Genomic DNA, 15,994 nt, shown 5'->3' with positions numbered 1-15,994 from the left:
TATAAAAACCGATCATGATGATAGAAATGACAACATGTTTCTTCTTTTATAGACTGTTTTAGGTCTGAAGATATTTCATCATACTTTGATCGATTCTATACACATACCAAGACACAACCAGGCGCACACACTCACATGCATCAGTGAAAAGTTCAGAATAGCTAATTTGCCTTAAATGCATATTTTTGTTACTGTGGAAAGGAGCCAGAGTACCTGGATAAAACCCATGCATGCACAGGAAGAACATGAAAACTCCACAAAGAAAAGCTTCCAAGCTTTACCTGGACTCAAAGTGAGGACACGCAGTACTGGGTATAAGGCAAAAGTGTTAACCACCACACCATCTTATCAGACAGGAGTCTTCCCTATGACTTTTTATTATGAAATGAATCTCAAATCATGTGCATATGTTCATTATTAAATCGGTTTATATCCATTAAAATGAAGTAGAAGACAATGGAGAAACTAAATTTATTGCTGGAAACAGAGCTGCGCCCAGTTTGGAATCACATCTACTCGAACAAATTTAAGCAAATGTGTAGCAAAGGTTATTTTTCAGAATCTGAGACTGGATATGAGTCTATTTAAATCATAAAGAGCTGACAAGAAGTTTTACTTTGGCCTGTTGTTGGAGTTTCCCAACATGGAGCCATCTCCAGTGCAGAGGGCATCAGACAGAGTCCCTCTTTCTCACTGAACGACGGTGGATTACGAGCTCCTGATTTAGTTTCCCACTTTCTGTGCAGTGCTCGTGCAGCAACCGGACACTTTGCAGCCCTGATGAGCGTCTCCCAGTGGGTCTGCATGGACCCAGACACACACTAATCCCCACCCGGTCATCCAGGTGATGTTTACACGCTGCTTTCAATGAAAAGTAACACCGCCGCTGCTGTTGTCACCCATGGGACTGGACGGGCCCCAGCGAGCGGGGTGGTTTCTGGGAAAAGGCCTGACGTGGGACTGTTTTTATGAAGTGACTTACTGTGACCTACCACTGTTTGTAATTTGTAAACCTTTTAAGTTGTGACACAGTGTCCAAATGCATGAAGTGTTCAAACGAGATGTGATCATAAGAAGGCATCCCTGTTTTGCACAGCGGTGTTTGTGCGCCTGATGGCCTGCATTCATTCCATGTCATCGACAGACAGGACGCTTCACAGCCCTTATTTTTAGAAGTAAAAGTCACATCCAGCCTTACCTACATCACGTGAGCCAGGGCGTCAAAGAATGTGTCGCCGGCCTTTTTGTAACATGTATAGCCTACTGATAAGCCTCTATGACAGCTCGTTATTAAAATTGTTGTTCTTTTGGCTTCAGCGTGAGTCCCCCTGAAAGGTTTGTCTCTGAATAGCCGAAAGCATCCGGACGCTGCAGCAAGTGAAACAGCAGAAAGTCAAAACGGACAAATACATTTTCTTCTTTTGAGGACTTCAAATAAAGAGTTTAGGTGTCTGTAAATGGGGTTTTGAGGGAGTGCTGTGTATCACAAAGGTTTCCAATTCCTGATTTATATTAAAAGACTGAAAGTTGTGAGGCTAAGGTGAGAGTCGAGCAAGACAAGAGCAAATGATCGAATGTGGCTTATTTCCAGTTGCGTTCTGGTGGCTTCGTTGACACTGGGACTGTCATATCAATGGATTAATAAAATAAAATAAAGAAATTACAGCAGGGGGTATGCATAATGGGGTGCGTGGTTCTTTTGTGCTTAGTGTTTTGGCCAAACAGAAAAACATTCAGCTCTAACAAATATTTCAGCACACGTTTTCTTATCATATTTTTCGTCTGCAGATTGTGTTTAATTCTCTGTAGACTAAATTGAACAAAAATGATGAATTCGTTCTGGGGAGAAAGCGGTTAAATTTTAATGGGAAAATACTGAAATAAAGTCATTGGACACTTGCACAGGATGGCAATGCAAACTCCACAAAGAAAGGCCCCAAGTGGACTAGAACTGAGGATGCTTTGATTTTATGAAGAATATACAGTGTATAACAACAAACACTTGGATCACTGAGAGCAAACAGAACGTGATATGAAGGCAGCTGATGACACCCGGCAGAGGTGAAAGCTCTGAATCCTTTTTTTAGGCAGCCTCTGTTGTTGTTGGCCGTGTTTTGAACACCTGAATGTTTTCAACTCTGACTTCTTGGTTATTCGACTGATCATAACAGGCAGCCTAAAGGGCAGGTAGGTAAGGGAATGGCAGCCTCACACTAAGTATAGCAAGGAGTCGTAACATGTGAGACCTCGCTCTCTCTGGCTTATGTCCAAGATTGGACTGTTACAAACAAACACCTTCCACCCTGTGAGGGAACCTGCAGCAGAGCAGGAGCAGCTGGAGGGAGCAAGCCCTCTTCGAGACACCCCTGAAAGCCCCCAAAGCCAAAAAATAAATAAATAATACATAAAATAAAGACCCTGAAACCTGACAGCTGGTTCTAAGAGTCTATCCCTCAAGCATTCAAATGCTCACCACTTGAATTTGGCTGGCCGTTACCCCTGATCCACCTTCGCCCGCTGCCCTGTTTAGAGACATTTAAAGCTGGGATCAACTCCTAACATGACACAACTAACTTGATTATTATCTGCTGCGATCAAATGGTTTCCTTTTCTGATTGGCTAACCATCAAAACTGGGAATGCTTGAATATATGTGGACATAAATTGTGATCAGCATCATAAGAACTGTTTTCTGTATGTTTTCTATGCCTGCATTCACTGAAACTGTTGATACATGATGGCATGGTCATGAATAAGTGGTGGAAAGTGGGCCAACAGATGATAGTATCTTTAAAAAGGGAGGCTGCCAAACAAAAGGAATGGAGCAATGTGTTGGAGGAAGTCAGATGGGAATCTAAAAGGGAGGGGGTCTCACTTCAAGTGGCTTGAGAAACAAAAACCTGAGGACAGCAGCAAGGCCAGATCCCCTGTTAGACTGGCAGCCTCTGTGAAATACCCAAGTCTGCTTCCAAAGATTTTTGTGAACCAGTTCTAACCAGCTCTGCCTTCTACGGGGTCTGTCTGAGGACAGCTGGCTCCACTGTGTTACAACCACATTCACGAGTCACGCTGGGAGAAAAATGTGTCTTTCTGCAGTCTCCAATATCAGTGTCAAAAAAATATATACAAACATATTTTATCAACTCGTAGAGGCGACGAAAAAAACAACACAGCTGGAGACGTGTCCAGACTTGTTGGTATCTGCTGGATTGTATGGTAAAAGCTGAGGGCCGCTCATGTCATTTCTGGCCACCGTGTGACTCTTCAGTGGCATTTGAGGTTAGAGATTACAAGTAGTAGTGTGACCTCTTTGGTCATATAATTCCTGGGAGAGTTGTACTGTTCTATCTGGTCACACAGCGATGTGTCACATGATGAAACTGTGGGCCATGAAATATAACACGGAATGACGAAGGAGCGTCAAGAACCAAGAGAAATATCTAGTATTTTGAAATCAGATCATGTGGCATTGCTACTTGCTTTTGTTTTTCAATCCATTAACACATAACACAATCCAGTCCTGATTCACAGAGAAGTGGCAGGTCTTTAATGGCTGAAAATGGGAAATAAAGTTTGCTTCAAGCATTGTCTGCTTTTGTGCTCCAGTTTATATTGTGACTCTGTTCTGCCTTATCCTTAAGAAAATTGTGAAATGTTTACATGGTAGCAGTTGTTTCTCAATGAGAACATTTTGGTTGTCAACATTTTTATGATCTAGGGGTGTGTACTGCATCAGTGGGCATGTGACTATACTGTGGGAGGTGCTCAGTGGGGGCTGCTCATTTCTAAGCAGAAGTCACTGGATATTAGGCCTTAAAATAGCAGTACAGAGGGTATATAGGGATCCTCTCTCACTGGCCCCATCATTCAGCAGCTCTCCTCTCCAGCAAATGTACTGTACAAGCAATAACGGCAAACTGGGGGAAAGGAAATAATCAGCCAGCAGGACAGAGTTGTGCAGACAACCTGAAAGGAGGGAATTTGAACACTGAAGCGAAGCGAAGGATTTGAAACCTGCCTGTGCAATCCGGTATCAACAGGAGCTTCTGGAGCGAGAAACTTTAAGGATACAGAGGACAAAAAAAAGACCTAGAGCAAAGGATACTGCTCTTCCATTGGATTGTTGTGTTCCCTTGGATTTCCCACCTACCTCCTCCTGAACTGAGCGTGTACGGGGGGAGACAGAGGCATTGCAGCGCTGCAGGGATGAAGTACAACTACCATGTGCCAGTGTCGTCATACACACGCAGTTCGCAGTACACACCGACGTACCACACTCCCACCCATTACACCCCCTCACACTACACGCCGTCCGCGTACACGTCCACATACTCATCGGTGTCCAAGTACACTCCGACCCAGTACAGCACGACATATTACACCCCGTCATATCACACATCCACCTACAAATCAACGTCAGCCTACACGCCGTCGTACAGCAAGGGGTCCCGCTACAGTGCAACACAGCGCACACAAGCACGGGAAAATCCTGCACCTGTCATACCTGTCGCACCTGCAAAGAGAACTGTGCACTTCCCCAATGACATCATCTTCCAGGATATCGTTAGACGAGGGGATTTAGAGCAAATCGGCCGATTCATGAGAGCAAGAAAAGTTCGCGTGGATACACTTTTCCACTCAGGTGAGCACAGTCACCACAACTTCTTTATTATTCAACTAGTAGTCGTCAGTTTTTAACTCCCACATGGAACTGGCCATAAAAGAAACTGTAGTAAGGATTTATTGAATCGATATTTCAGGTATGGCAGCGCTACATGAAGCTGTGCTGACAGGGAACCTGGAAGTGGTGAAGCTGCTGGTGAAATATGGAGCCGACGTCCATCAGAGAGATGAGGATGGCTGGACGCCGCTTCACATGGCCTGCAGTGATGGATACCCAGAAATAGCCAGGTAATGCGCCACTTCTGAATCAAAGACACGACTATTTAAACATGGGACAGCGTTTGGAAACACGGAATCAGTACATCCTCTGTAAATATTGCTCTCTTGAAACATCCATCAAAGATCAATAAGAGTGACTTAACTGCAGCCTGAGCTCTAAAAAAATATAACACAGGGAATACAAAATTCATCATTGTGTGAATATTACCCGTGTATGTCCAACAACGAGAAGACGAGTTTAAACTGAAGTGAAGGATTTGCAACAAGCATTCTGTTGTGAGAGCAACAATTCTTCAGAAATAGCTGCACAAAATAAATATCAAATACAGATATTTGTTTTTGGGGATTTCTCATTCATTTGATGGTACTTCTTTTTTTTTCTTTTTTTTTTTTTCCTCCTCTCAGTTATTTGCTGTCAATGGGAGCCAGCACAGAGGCAGAGAATGAGAACGGAGAGAAGCCTGCGGACCTCATCGACCCAGACTGCACAGAGCTCGTCAAACTGTTCGAGACCGGCTGCGTGTGATTGGATCCCTTGGACTCCAAAGAGAACAACCACAAAGATTTTTTTATATATATAAAAATGAATGAGATGCCATAAAGAGAAAGAAGAGAAAACAATACCACAACAAGCTTTTCTGCCACAGCTTGATCCAGAGAGGCAAGATTCTGCTCATTTTCGATTTGAAGAGAGTAGCACGAACTGCTCCAACATTATTGTTTTTCTATTATATCTTCATGTTGATCTTTTATTAAGCATTTTCTGGTGGATTTTTTTCTTCTAATATCAATATATTTTGCTTCATTTTGTGCATTTGTGTATTTTATCACCCATCAGTGTTAGAAATGTCCATCTGCCATGTGAAATACATTTAAATCATCCAAATCTTCACTTGTAAACATACTGTTCATATTAATTTACCATCTCAGAGAAAAGCAGAGTGTGTATTTTACCATTCATGTTTTTGTCAAGGCGCATTATAAATTACTATACTCGTATATTTATTTTATATTTCAAAGTTTTTGGCTGACAGGACTGAATTACCCAGAACGAGTTCAGTATCCTCCCTGCTGGGCAGAAAGAGGTTCTTCATCACAAAACCAACAGTGAAAACATAGAGAGTTTATTTTGTATGAGTTCCATTGCAGTATTTTCCCTATTGGATCACTTTTGTTTTCTATAGCTTTAATGCCAGCAATGAAAGTCTTATGAATTTTATGTTCAAAACTATTTTTGTACATTTTCATAAATAAAGAAATCTTTTTAATAAATATGAAGGACTCACTTGGTGTGGTTTCTTCAAACCATGGACACTGTTTACACTGCCCATGAACCATGGAATCCCCCCAGGTTTGCTGGGACTGACCGTTACCTTGTTGCCTTTGTGATCAAAAATACAGATCAATGCACCATTACAATGGTGTCAAGTTCATTTTTGCTTTTTTTAAGATGTTGACACTATCTACAGAGCAAATAGGCATTACCTGTGAATGCATATCAAATAGTGTCTTTTTTGTTAAAGAACAAGTTCATGTTGTTGTTGGAATTTTTACACTCGACAAAGTCAGCCCACATTCTAGGATGGACCCTCTGAAGGGACGATGTCGGCCTGTGGACTACATATTTTAAACCTCTGCCCTAGTATGTTATCCTGGCCTGAAGGCAAAACATTAAAATACTATCACAGTACAGAAAAGTTAACACTCATCCCGTATCACACAGAGTGCCAAGTCTTGCATAACATAAAGGACTCTGGGCTTAGTACGAATGCTGCACTGACCTACGATGTCTGAACAAGCCAAGCACAAGATGTGAGCGGTGTCAATACCACTATCATATCACAGCATACCTTCACTGGTGTGTGAAATTAGGAATTACTCCTGTTGCTTTCATTCTACTTACTCATCTTGATAACCTCTCTTGCAAGTTTTCAGCAGGTGAGATGCCATATAAGTAAGCCCACTTGTTTGTTAAGCTCCGCATTTCAGACCAATTCTTTCACAGCTCAATGTCATTGTTGTTGTCATAAATTTTACTAGCATATTTATTTCCATTAATTTATTCTAACAAGTGATTTTAACCTGCAAGGTCTGTAAAATAATGATGTTATCCTCAATTACACTCATCAATCTACCACTTCACAATCACACGTTTATTGAGTTTGACAAATCTTTTCATTTCAAGGCTTGAATGAAGTAATAAAGATGCCGAGGCAAGATGGCAGATATTTTGGACAAAGTATGTTAGAGATGGAGCTGGTAGGAGGAGAAGAGGATGATTGTGAGACAATTTGTTGAGGCAGTGAAAGAGGACATGGACATAGTGGGACAGAAGAGGAAGCAGGGGATAGGATCAGGGATGAAGATCTGTTGTGAAGACCCCTGAAAAATGTGAATGTGCATTAACAATATTCCTGCCAGTGATGAAGTGATTGCAGCTTTTTGACGGAGTTTGCTCTCAAAATCTGGCATTATTGAGCTTTTACTGCATTTCATCTGTCATTGTACTTGAGAATTAAAACCATTTCACAAATATTTTTACACAGGATGTGACAGATAGAAAAAGAAATCTCCATATGTTAGCAGAAGCACATTGCCAACTGTCTTACATTTTTTTTAATGTGTTTTTTTAGAGAGGGGTGAAAAACTCTCATAATAATAATAATAATAATAATAATAATAATAATAATAATAATAATAATAATAATAATAATAAATAAGCTTGTTTTGTTTTGTTTTTGTTTCGTGGGGAACTACTTCCGCTTCCGGCTGTTTTCCCGGAAATGATTGGTTGGCATTGGCAACGTTTTAGCCAGCATTTACGGCGTTTAGTCTGTGAATAAAGACATTATAAGGAGCCAATACACAAAGGTTTGTTGATTAAGTTATAGCCTTTATATAAAACAGCTCTTAAATATTCCTACTGTAGCAAAAGTGTCTATTAATAACACGTTGTACGAACGAAATAGTAGCTGTTTTTAGCTAGCGCTACTAGACAATGTAAACCCACAGCTAGCGGGCTACGCGGCTAAAGTTAGCGATATAAAATATCTGTATGAAACTGTCGTTACTTAGATAGAGCTATAGGGAGGAGAACAAAAGGGATCAGATTCTGTTCAGAACCTGATTATTGTTCTTGAGAATCGCTAAGGATAAGCACGTTTTTGTCTGCTGGTTGCTGCTAACATAAAGCAGATGAAATCTGAACGTAAACAAAGCTTCTTGGTACTGTACGTCTGTATGTGTTACTTCTACACAGTGCACCTTAGTTTCATATAAAGTACTTATTTTATTAAGATCGGTGTTAACTGAACTCACAAGTGGATGTGGGTGATCATTACAAGGTTGCTAGCAAGAATTTCGCCGGTAGATAACGAAGCATTTACTGCGTCGTACAGTTAGTGTTAGTGCAATGGTGGAACTGATTTTCTGAGATCACGTTGTGATGCACAAGTTGTTGCTGTTTATTGTTAGAATTCAGCTGGGGACTTCTAAACCGTTGCTTCTGTCAAATCCACTCACCACAGAGGAGCGAAGAGCGAGTACAGACTGCAAACAGAATGACCAGGTCTGAATGAAATCACCACTCCTAAGTGCTGATAAATCATTTGAAATAGGATACATTTATGCAGTTTTAGGTATGCATGCTTTGACCCTGAGGCACAGAATTCATGTGTAACTTGGAGTAAACAATGGAAAGAACTGTTTGAAGTGATGACTGCCTGCTGTGCCACTGATTTGGATGCTTGTATGTTTATGAAGCTCATCAGCTCCCAGGATGGTGAACAGTTACAAGCGGACATCAAGCCCTCGATCCCCTACTAACAGTGGGGAGCTCTTTACCCCAGCACATGAAGAAAATGTGCGCTTTATACACGATAGTAAGTACCTCAATCACTTCATGTAATCTGAGGAAAGCATAATCTTCAGTATCTGCTGTAGCTTTTATCTTTTAAACTATTTAGCATTTCATATGTTAAAATCTTCTTGTCACTAATCATGCACACATCTAGTTAACATTTTTTTTCATCATTTCATGTCATTGTTATCTTGAGCTTCTCTAATCAATGAAAAGTGCCATGATCCTCTGGGCAGTATGCAAGAACATTTGAATTAACGTCAGATCTAACTCTATAAAGGTGTAATACACATTTCTGCAAACAATCATACAGAAAAAAAGTTATAGAGATCGATTTCTTCATTTTTTGTTGTAGTCCTGTGAAAATATCATTCCTTGCTTTTCTTATACCAGATGGTGTTTGTTAATAACTTCAAACAATGTGCCAGCGATTATTTAAATCAATGAACAAAAGCAGCGCCTTAGTTTGAATCCAGTCATTTCTGAGGGCTGTTTCATGAAAGCACATCTGCAGTTCGTGAATTGATTTAGAAAAATAAGGAGTGCGAGAGAGAAGGAAAAGTGAAGTTTGGAGTTTAATAACACAGTCTTGGACGCAGTGACATTTGGATTTAATCTACCCCTGTCTTACTTTCAGTTACTTAATAAGTTCAGTATTTAATCAGTTCAATATTCAGTGTGTTTGTGTCTTGCCATGCCATTAGTGGAGGACTGACTGAATGTAATATTTGAGATGTCATCTTCATTCGTTGCAGCCTGGCAGTGTGTGGTCCGGGACATGAAATCACCACAAAATAGTGAACGTAATGATCGTGGACCACAGGAGTATGTGGAGAAGAACCCAAACCCTAACCTACATTGTGAGTTCCTCTGTAATATAGTAGTAATAGCTTTTTGCTGTGTTACACCAAAAGACTGAATAATTTGAATACTCTGTAGATAACGTGTGTTTGTGTGTGTTTGTGTTCATTCTTACAGCTTTCACACCGGTAGACCTGAGTGACCTCAAAAAACGCAACACACAGGACTCAAAGAAGTCCTAGTCTTTTTCATCATGATCCCACCAGGGTTTTCTTTTTTTTCCATCTACTATCCTCAAGAACTTTTCCTCCATCAGCCCTTTGTCAGCCCGAAAGTTAGTCCTGTTGGCTTGTCTAACACAGAATGCAAAACTCATTTCTGAACTCTGGACCATAGCAAACCCCATCTCTTACATTACCCTCTGCAAATGTCTAAGAGGAAAAGAACTGGGATTTCATGGAGCACAAGAGCGCCTCTCTTGTGGTTCATGTTTTTTATAAGCCACGAAACACATGTACATTCGTTATGTGGACTTCCTGACATCCAGTGCCGAGGTACAAACTGTTTCTCAACAGGACACAAAAGACTGCAGTCTTAATACAATTCTACTACTACTTCTTCTATGGCTTCGGAGGAAAATGTGAAAGGGCTGACTTTTATTTTTTTGTTCATTTTGGAAGCTAGATCAACAAATTGTAGAAGTAAATGAATGGCCACATTGGATACAGACCATACGGGCAAGTTTTAAAAGCCAAAACACAAACTTAAAGGCCATTGTTTTTATTATACATTTTCTTGCCCATCGGAAGGACTTAAATAAGTATAACCCACACCCCTGAGTATGCTGCCCCTGGTTTATCTCCCTCCTCCCCTTGGCTTGAAACAAAATGTTGAATAAAATACTTTTACAGTACTCCTGCGTGTCTCCATCCCACCTATATGAATCTGATGTATTATTAATAGGATTCTTTCAAAGGAAGCCTCATAAATTTGACAAAGGATAGTGTCTTGTGTTCTCACTGCTCTAACAGGAGGAGCGAACACATAATCAGCAATAGTAGGGAACAACCCTTTAGTGTGATTGCTATCTGCCTCTTTGCACAAGGAGGAAAAGCAGGAGCATTGCCAGAACACTTCAGAATAAACTCCAGCAGACCAGACTGTGCATGTTTCAGCTCAAACTGTCAGAAACAGACTCCATGAGGGTTGCATGATTAAGTCTCAATGTGCATACATGCCGGCAGCATGCAGCCAGAGAGAACTCCAAACCTGAGAAATACACCACTGGTGCCCCTTTCTCGTGACCGATGAAAGCAGGTTCACACGGAGCACATGTGGCAGACATGACAGAGTCTGGAGATGCTGTGGATAAAATTCTGCTGCACACAACATCCTCTAGCATGATGAGGACCACAAATACTTCTTCATGGAGAGTATAGCTTCACATCTGCATTTAAATAATGTAAAGGAAACAGGTTTACATCCATTTTTATGATAGAGTAGCAGACCTAAATGCACTGTGTGACACACATTTCCTCTTACATAAGATTCTGTGTTGAATCAATCAATTCCAACCAAAGAAAATTATTATATATTTAAACCACAAGTGTTGGGTAATTTACCCAAATCAGTTCTTACAAAGAAAAAACAAATATACTTTTTGAAGTCCTAAGACAAAGAGTGTGCTCTCTAGAGATGTAAGAAATGAAATCAGGATTAAAGTACCATGATGGAAAAATATATGCAATAAAACAGGACCCTCGCAAACCTAAGAAGAATAGCTCCTAGTCAAAATAGAGGAGAAATGTCAGATGTTCCAGATTAAATTCATATTTCTACTGGTTTGAAGTTACAATCTGAATTTTCAGGCTAATGACTTTTGCCTAAAGTTGACCTGTATCTAATTATAACTTTGCAATATCCCACGTTTGTATTACATCTTTATTTAAAAAGTTGTAAGTGCTCACATCCTGATGCTATATGTGGCTACACTTAATACTCAGTGAAGTTTCAGCTGAACTTTTGGGACCGAGTTCATACTATTGGGAAGACATCCATCATTTTGAGGCCACTTGTACTTACATGTCTTGTTATGAGAACTTGTGAAATTATCTTCAGAGATATTATGAGGTGGAAGACAAGAATGCTGGAGATACCAGAAAAAAGCAAGATGTGATGTAAGAATTTTTTTCCGGATTAGTCTTTGACTGCCTCATTTTCAATTTGCCTGACCAGCTTTTATTATTACCGCTTTTATATTTCGTAACAGGCAGAACCCAGTTCACTGGACATTTGTATGAAAAAGACTTACATGACAATAACAGAAAGCCACCACCTCTGAGTCTGGTTCAGCGCAAGTTTCTTTCTTTTAAAATGGAGTTTTTTTTCCTTTATGCTTGCTCTCGTGTGGAACTGTTGGGTTTTCTCCGTAAAATTGCCTGGAAATGATTGCATTGTTTTTGGCGCTATACAAATAAAGCTGAATTGAATCGGTGATTACGTTACGACGTCGGTGACGTAGTGATTATGCTAATCGACGCTCGCGCATATCCTGCGAGTATCGCTCGTCTCTGCATTGTGTTTGTGCCGCCGTCGTGGGAACAGAGCTCAGAGCACTTGAAGGGAGACCAGCCGAGGCTAGGGCGTATTCTTACATTTCGTTCACAGTTTAGCATTATCGGAGCAGCAGAATGACAGATAAAATGGATATGTCCTTAGACGACATTATCAAACAGAACAGGCAGCAGAGAGGCGGAGGCCGCGGTGGAAGAGGCCGAGGCCGCGGAGGTCCAGGCGGCGGCCGCGGTGGAGGCCCCGGGCGTCTCGGACTCGGCGGAGGATTTGGAGGCCGTGGCGGCGGATCCGGCCCCATGAGGAACCGACAGAACCTGAACCGCGGTAGAGGCAGACCAACGCCTTACAGCAGGGTATGAGAAAGGAAACCCCTCGGCAAAGCTGAAAATGCCTGGGTAACATCCTTCTGTTCACCGCTAGGCTTGCTAGCTAATCCTCTAGCCAGCTTGCTAAGTCAAACGATATAAATGGCGCTGACCGCCGAGTTTTCCTCGAAGGAGAGCTCTGTAGTTGGTGGTTAAGCAGAATGGAAATTGTATGCATAGTGTGTCCCTTCTCCCACGACCCATTTGTGTTGCATCGTTTCTGAAGAAGAGGCCTCTTGGAGAGAGTGAATGTATTAGCCACGTCGGCGCCATTTTGAATCGTGCGCCTTAGATTACAATTTGTCGCCCACGGTCAAAAAGGCGATTTATCAGTTTGATGATGAGAAAAGGATGCCACCTCGTCGAGAAGCCCTGCCCGAGAATCATTTTTCACTATTTTTTGGGAGCGTAGTTTTTGTTTCAAGCCCGAGCGCAGCGACCAGGCGGCCTTTTGTCCCGGAGAGGCTGGCGGGAGCGCCGCTCGGCGCTTCTCTACCCGGCGTGGCCGCTGCTTCGTGGAAGGATCAGTGGACTTCTACCCCCTGCCCATCATAATTTTCAGATAAGGCAAATCCTCACACGTTAAGTGTGAACGATAATCTATACGAGCCAAACAAAGCCCCCGTCAAAATGGCGTGGTCTCAAAATGGACGCTGAGATAATCCACGCTCGTAGAGGGGAGCGAGCTCCCCCCTTTATTTATTGCCATCCACAACATCTTATGGACACTTCCCCCCCTTCATGAAAGGCCCCTTCGTGGCTTTGTAAAGAACTCTTGGGCGGGCCAGGAAACATGGTGCATCGCTGGAGGCTACGCTGCTTCAGATGGTGACCCCCTGTGTACCCGAGGATCAGATCTGGAGGCGCAGATGGCAAGAGAACAATGGGCAATTTTTAGCTAGCCTGGGGAGTTGTTGAGGGCTTAGCATAGTGATTGAGGGTGGGATTGGGGTAATAAATGACTTTTGCTCAATTTTTAGTTGATATGGCATAAATTAAATTTTAACATCATGCTGTTAGGCTTGTAATGTGTAGCATATTCAATATGTGTATGTAGAGGTCGCATCCCCTTGCTTTTGTAGCTGTTTTGTGTCTGTCTTCTGTCTGGATCGATTCCCCCTGCTTGTTGTGATGGGGTGGGCAGGGAACTTTGGGGAGCCTCTTGGGGAAGCTCAGCACCCTGGCCTCTGTTGGAAGTGGAGCCCCTGCTTGCCCCAACACCCGGCGTGTGGACTCTGTGATTGACAGAGGCAAGGGGATCCTGAAGTCAGCAGGTGCGTTCTCTTTCATCTGTTGCAGCCGAAACAGCTCCCCGATAAGTGGCAGCATGACATGTTCGACAATGGTTACGGCGGCTTCAATGGTGCTGCTGGAGGCGGTGGAGGAGCTGGTGTGGAAACTGGAGGAAAGCTCCTTGTCTCCAATCTCGACTTTGGGGTCTCAGATGCTGACATCCAGGTACTTTGAACCTCCTCATACCCGTCTTGAGTTTATGTTCTGGGTATGCTGACGCAATTTTTTTTTTTTTCCCAAGGAACTCTTCGCTGAATTTGGGACACTGAAAAAAGCCGCCGTTCACTATGACCGATCAGGAAGAAGTTTGGGAACTGCAGATGTCCATTTTGAAAGGAGGGCAGATGCACTTAAGGCCATGAAACAGTACAATGGCATCCCGCTGGATGGTAATACTCTTTCTTCTTGCCACATTCGTACAAACTTTGATTTGACTTTTGTTGACTTATGTTAAGTCATTGGGTTGCTGTCTGAGTGTTGAAATTCGTTTTCCATCTCATCAGGGCGGCCCATGAACATACAGCTCGTCACATCACAGATTGACACACAGAGGCGACCTATACAGGGGTGAGTAGATGTTGATGATTTTGTTCAAAATGTGTTATCGGTGTTGTCCACCATTGGTGACCCTTCCCTGTATTTTCAGTCTGAACAGAGGGGGCGGAGGCATGGGGATGGGCATGAACAGAAGTCGTGGCGGGCCCTTCGGAGGCATGCAGAGAGGCCGTGGGGGCCGTGGCGCCGGCGGTCTCCGGGGCAGGGGAAGAGGAGGCCGTGGTGGAACTAGCAAGCAACAGTTGTCAGCAGAGGAGCTTGATGCACAGTTAGATGCCTACAATGCCAGGGTATGTGTAAATACTGACCCAACTGTCCTCAATTAATCCCCTTAATCTTCCAGTGCTCTAATGTTCCTCTTGGTTTCTTTCAGATGGACACCAGCTAAAAGATATCAACTTCTCCTGGGTTGTCGTCCCTTCCTGTCTGCACAGAAGGGTGGTTGTTACAAATGTGCAGAATATTTTACACATGGTTGTCTTCTGATGTGATTGAAATTGTATTGACCTATTCTTTTAAATGCTCCAAAGTGTTTTTTACCAGTTTTTTTTCTCTTTTTTGTTTTGTTTTGTTTTTTTTTTCCTTTTGATGAAAATGGTTTTGGCTGTTGGTTATTGACTTGGGTTTTCCCAATTCTTCCCTTTACCCTGTAGTAAACGAACTTGTAATAAAAAATAAAAAAAAACCTGCAGTGCATATTAACCAAATGAACTGTGTTTTTGTTTTGTTTATATTCTGTTGAGGTGTTTATCATTTTTGGTTGACTGAAATATGTATTCTTCTAGAGTCTGAAAAGTGAATATTAAAGATTGTAGTTTCACAAAAGACATGAACTGGATGCGTAGAAGCTGCCATGTGAAAGTTATCAGATTGATTTTGTAAATTTTGGATGAATGAATATTGTTCGAAGAAAATTTGATTGTGGATGGGGAGAGTATAAGGTTTCAATGTGTGGACCTTTAGTTTGGCTACATGTTACTCACATGGGTCTATATGAATAGAATAAGGTGGAAACCAGCTTCAGTTTTGAAGTACACATTACATAATACAGCGTTTTGATGAATCGCATTTTAAACCATGTGGTTACATTTTAAGCCACACAGGGTGGAAGATCCCTGAATGAGACAGCGGTCTACACTACCGCAGCTCAACCACTAGAGGTCGCCCTACACCTAACAGTGGACTGTCCTGCAACACCCACACTCACCCACAACACCCTCAATTCTCCGAGGTTTGTTTCGTATCCCCCCGCCACACCTATGAAACGGTAATCCCTACAGTTTTCATGAATGGAGGAGAAAGTATCGCCAGTTGAAGCAACGGGGCAGCAAATTTTGTGGTTCAACACAAAGTGACCATGAAATAAGATATTGTAACGCAAATATTTGCACTTCGATGACCATTTGTAAGCCCACGCGTGTCAGGGAGCGCTTTCCCGGAAGCGTTTTGTTTCGATAAAACAAAGCCACAATGTATCAGTGAATAAAACTTCCGGTTTGGATTTCATAAGTAAAATGTGCTTGTATAATTGCCGTGTTTTCTTTGGTTTGACTATTATCGACAGATGGAAACAGAATAAATAAATCAAAAACCATTAATAATATTGATATTATATTAAAACTGTAGGTGAACAGCCGACATTAAAG

General features: G+C 41.9%; 3 protein-coding genes across 5 annotated transcripts; all 3 read left to right on the top strand.

Annotated features, from left to right (window-relative positions):
- The first annotated feature begins 2,612 nt into the window (after nucleotides 1–2,612).
- On the top strand, nucleotides 2,613–6,723 carry ppp1r27a (protein phosphatase 1, regulatory subunit 27a). The gene is made up of 3 exons (XM_030090586.1): nucleotides 2,613–4,641; nucleotides 4,760–4,910; nucleotides 5,307–6,723. The coding sequence occupies exons 1-3, from the start codon at nucleotides 4,206–4,208 to the stop codon at nucleotides 5,425–5,427; spliced, it is 708 nt and encodes a 235-aa protein (XP_029946446.1). The 5' UTR covers nucleotides 2,613–4,205; the 3' UTR covers nucleotides 5,428–6,723.
- Nucleotides 6,724–7,650: 927 nt separating this feature from the next.
- On the top strand, nucleotides 7,651–10,474 carry mcrip1 (MAPK regulated corepressor interacting protein 1). Of its 3 annotated transcripts, none has more exons than XM_030090589.1 (5): nucleotides 7,651–7,772; nucleotides 8,376–8,469; nucleotides 8,664–8,782; nucleotides 9,516–9,620; nucleotides 9,739–10,474. In XM_030090589.1, exons 2-5 carry the CDS (start codon nucleotides 8,462–8,464, stop codon nucleotides 9,801–9,803), a joined length of 297 nt encoding a protein of 98 aa, XP_029946449.1. In that variant the 5' UTR covers nucleotides 7,651–7,772; nucleotides 8,376–8,461; the 3' UTR covers nucleotides 9,804–10,474. The 3 variants fall into 3 exon arrangements, with proteins under 3 accessions (XP_029946449.1, XP_029946450.1, XP_029946451.1); XM_030090590.1 differs by having other exon boundaries at nucleotides 7,661–7,772; nucleotides 8,429–8,469; XM_030090591.1 differs by lacking the exon at nucleotides 8,376–8,469 and having other exon boundaries at nucleotides 7,663–7,772.
- Nucleotides 10,475–12,131: 1,657 nt separating this feature from the next.
- Nucleotides 12,132–15,055, top strand: alyref (Aly/REF export factor). The gene is made up of 6 exons (XM_030090585.1): nucleotides 12,132–12,488; nucleotides 13,800–13,958; nucleotides 14,035–14,182; nucleotides 14,297–14,360; nucleotides 14,440–14,638; nucleotides 14,722–15,055. The coding sequence occupies exons 1-6, from the start codon at nucleotides 12,252–12,254 to the stop codon at nucleotides 14,734–14,736; spliced, it is 822 nt and encodes a 273-aa protein (XP_029946445.1). The 5' UTR covers nucleotides 12,132–12,251; the 3' UTR covers nucleotides 14,737–15,055.
- The last annotated feature ends 939 nt before the right edge of the window (nucleotides 15,056–15,994 follow it).

Source organism: Salarias fasciatus, chromosome 4 (assembly GCF_902148845.1).
Source record: "Salarias fasciatus chromosome 4, fSalaFa1.1, whole genome shotgun sequence".
NCBI classification, from domain to species: Eukaryota; Metazoa; Chordata; class Actinopteri; order Blenniiformes; family Blenniidae; genus Salarias; species Salarias fasciatus.
This window is presented reverse-complemented; position numbering and strand designations above follow the sequence as displayed.

What these genes read in the sequence shown, in the direction of transcription:
- ppp1r27a (XM_030090586.1), top strand. Translation starts at nt 4,206, where the DNA reads ATGAAGTACAACTACCATGTGCCAGTGTCGTCATACACACGCAGTTCG. An exon ending in GGATACACTTTTCCACTCAG is followed by an intron (nt 4,642 to 4,759) that starts GTGAGCACAGTC and finishes TCGATATTTCAG; the next exon opens with GTATGGCAGCGCTACATGAA. An exon ending in GGATACCCAGAAATAGCCAG is followed by an intron (nt 4,911 to 5,306) that starts GTAATGCGCCAC and finishes TCCTCCTCTCAG; the next exon opens with TTATTTGCTGTCAATGGGAG.
- mcrip1 (XM_030090589.1), top strand. An exon ending in TGTGCGCTTTATACACGATA is followed by an intron (nt 8,783 to 9,515) that starts GTAAGTACCTCA and finishes CATTCGTTGCAG; the next exon opens with CCTGGCAGTGTGTGGTCCGG. An exon ending in CCCAAACCCTAACCTACATT is followed by an intron (nt 9,621 to 9,738) that starts GTGAGTTCCTCT and finishes TCATTCTTACAG; the next exon opens with CTTTCACACCGGTAGACCTG.
- alyref (XM_030090585.1), top strand. Translation starts at nt 12,252, where the DNA reads ATGACAGATAAAATGGATATGTCCTTAGACGACATTATCAAACAGAAC. An exon ending in GACCAACGCCTTACAGCAGG is followed by an intron (nt 12,489 to 13,799) that starts GTATGAGAAAGG and finishes CATCTGTTGCAG; the next exon opens with CCGAAACAGCTCCCCGATAA. An exon ending in TCTCAGATGCTGACATCCAG is followed by an intron (nt 13,959 to 14,034) that starts GTACTTTGAACC and finishes TTTTTTCCCAAG; the next exon opens with GAACTCTTCGCTGAATTTGG.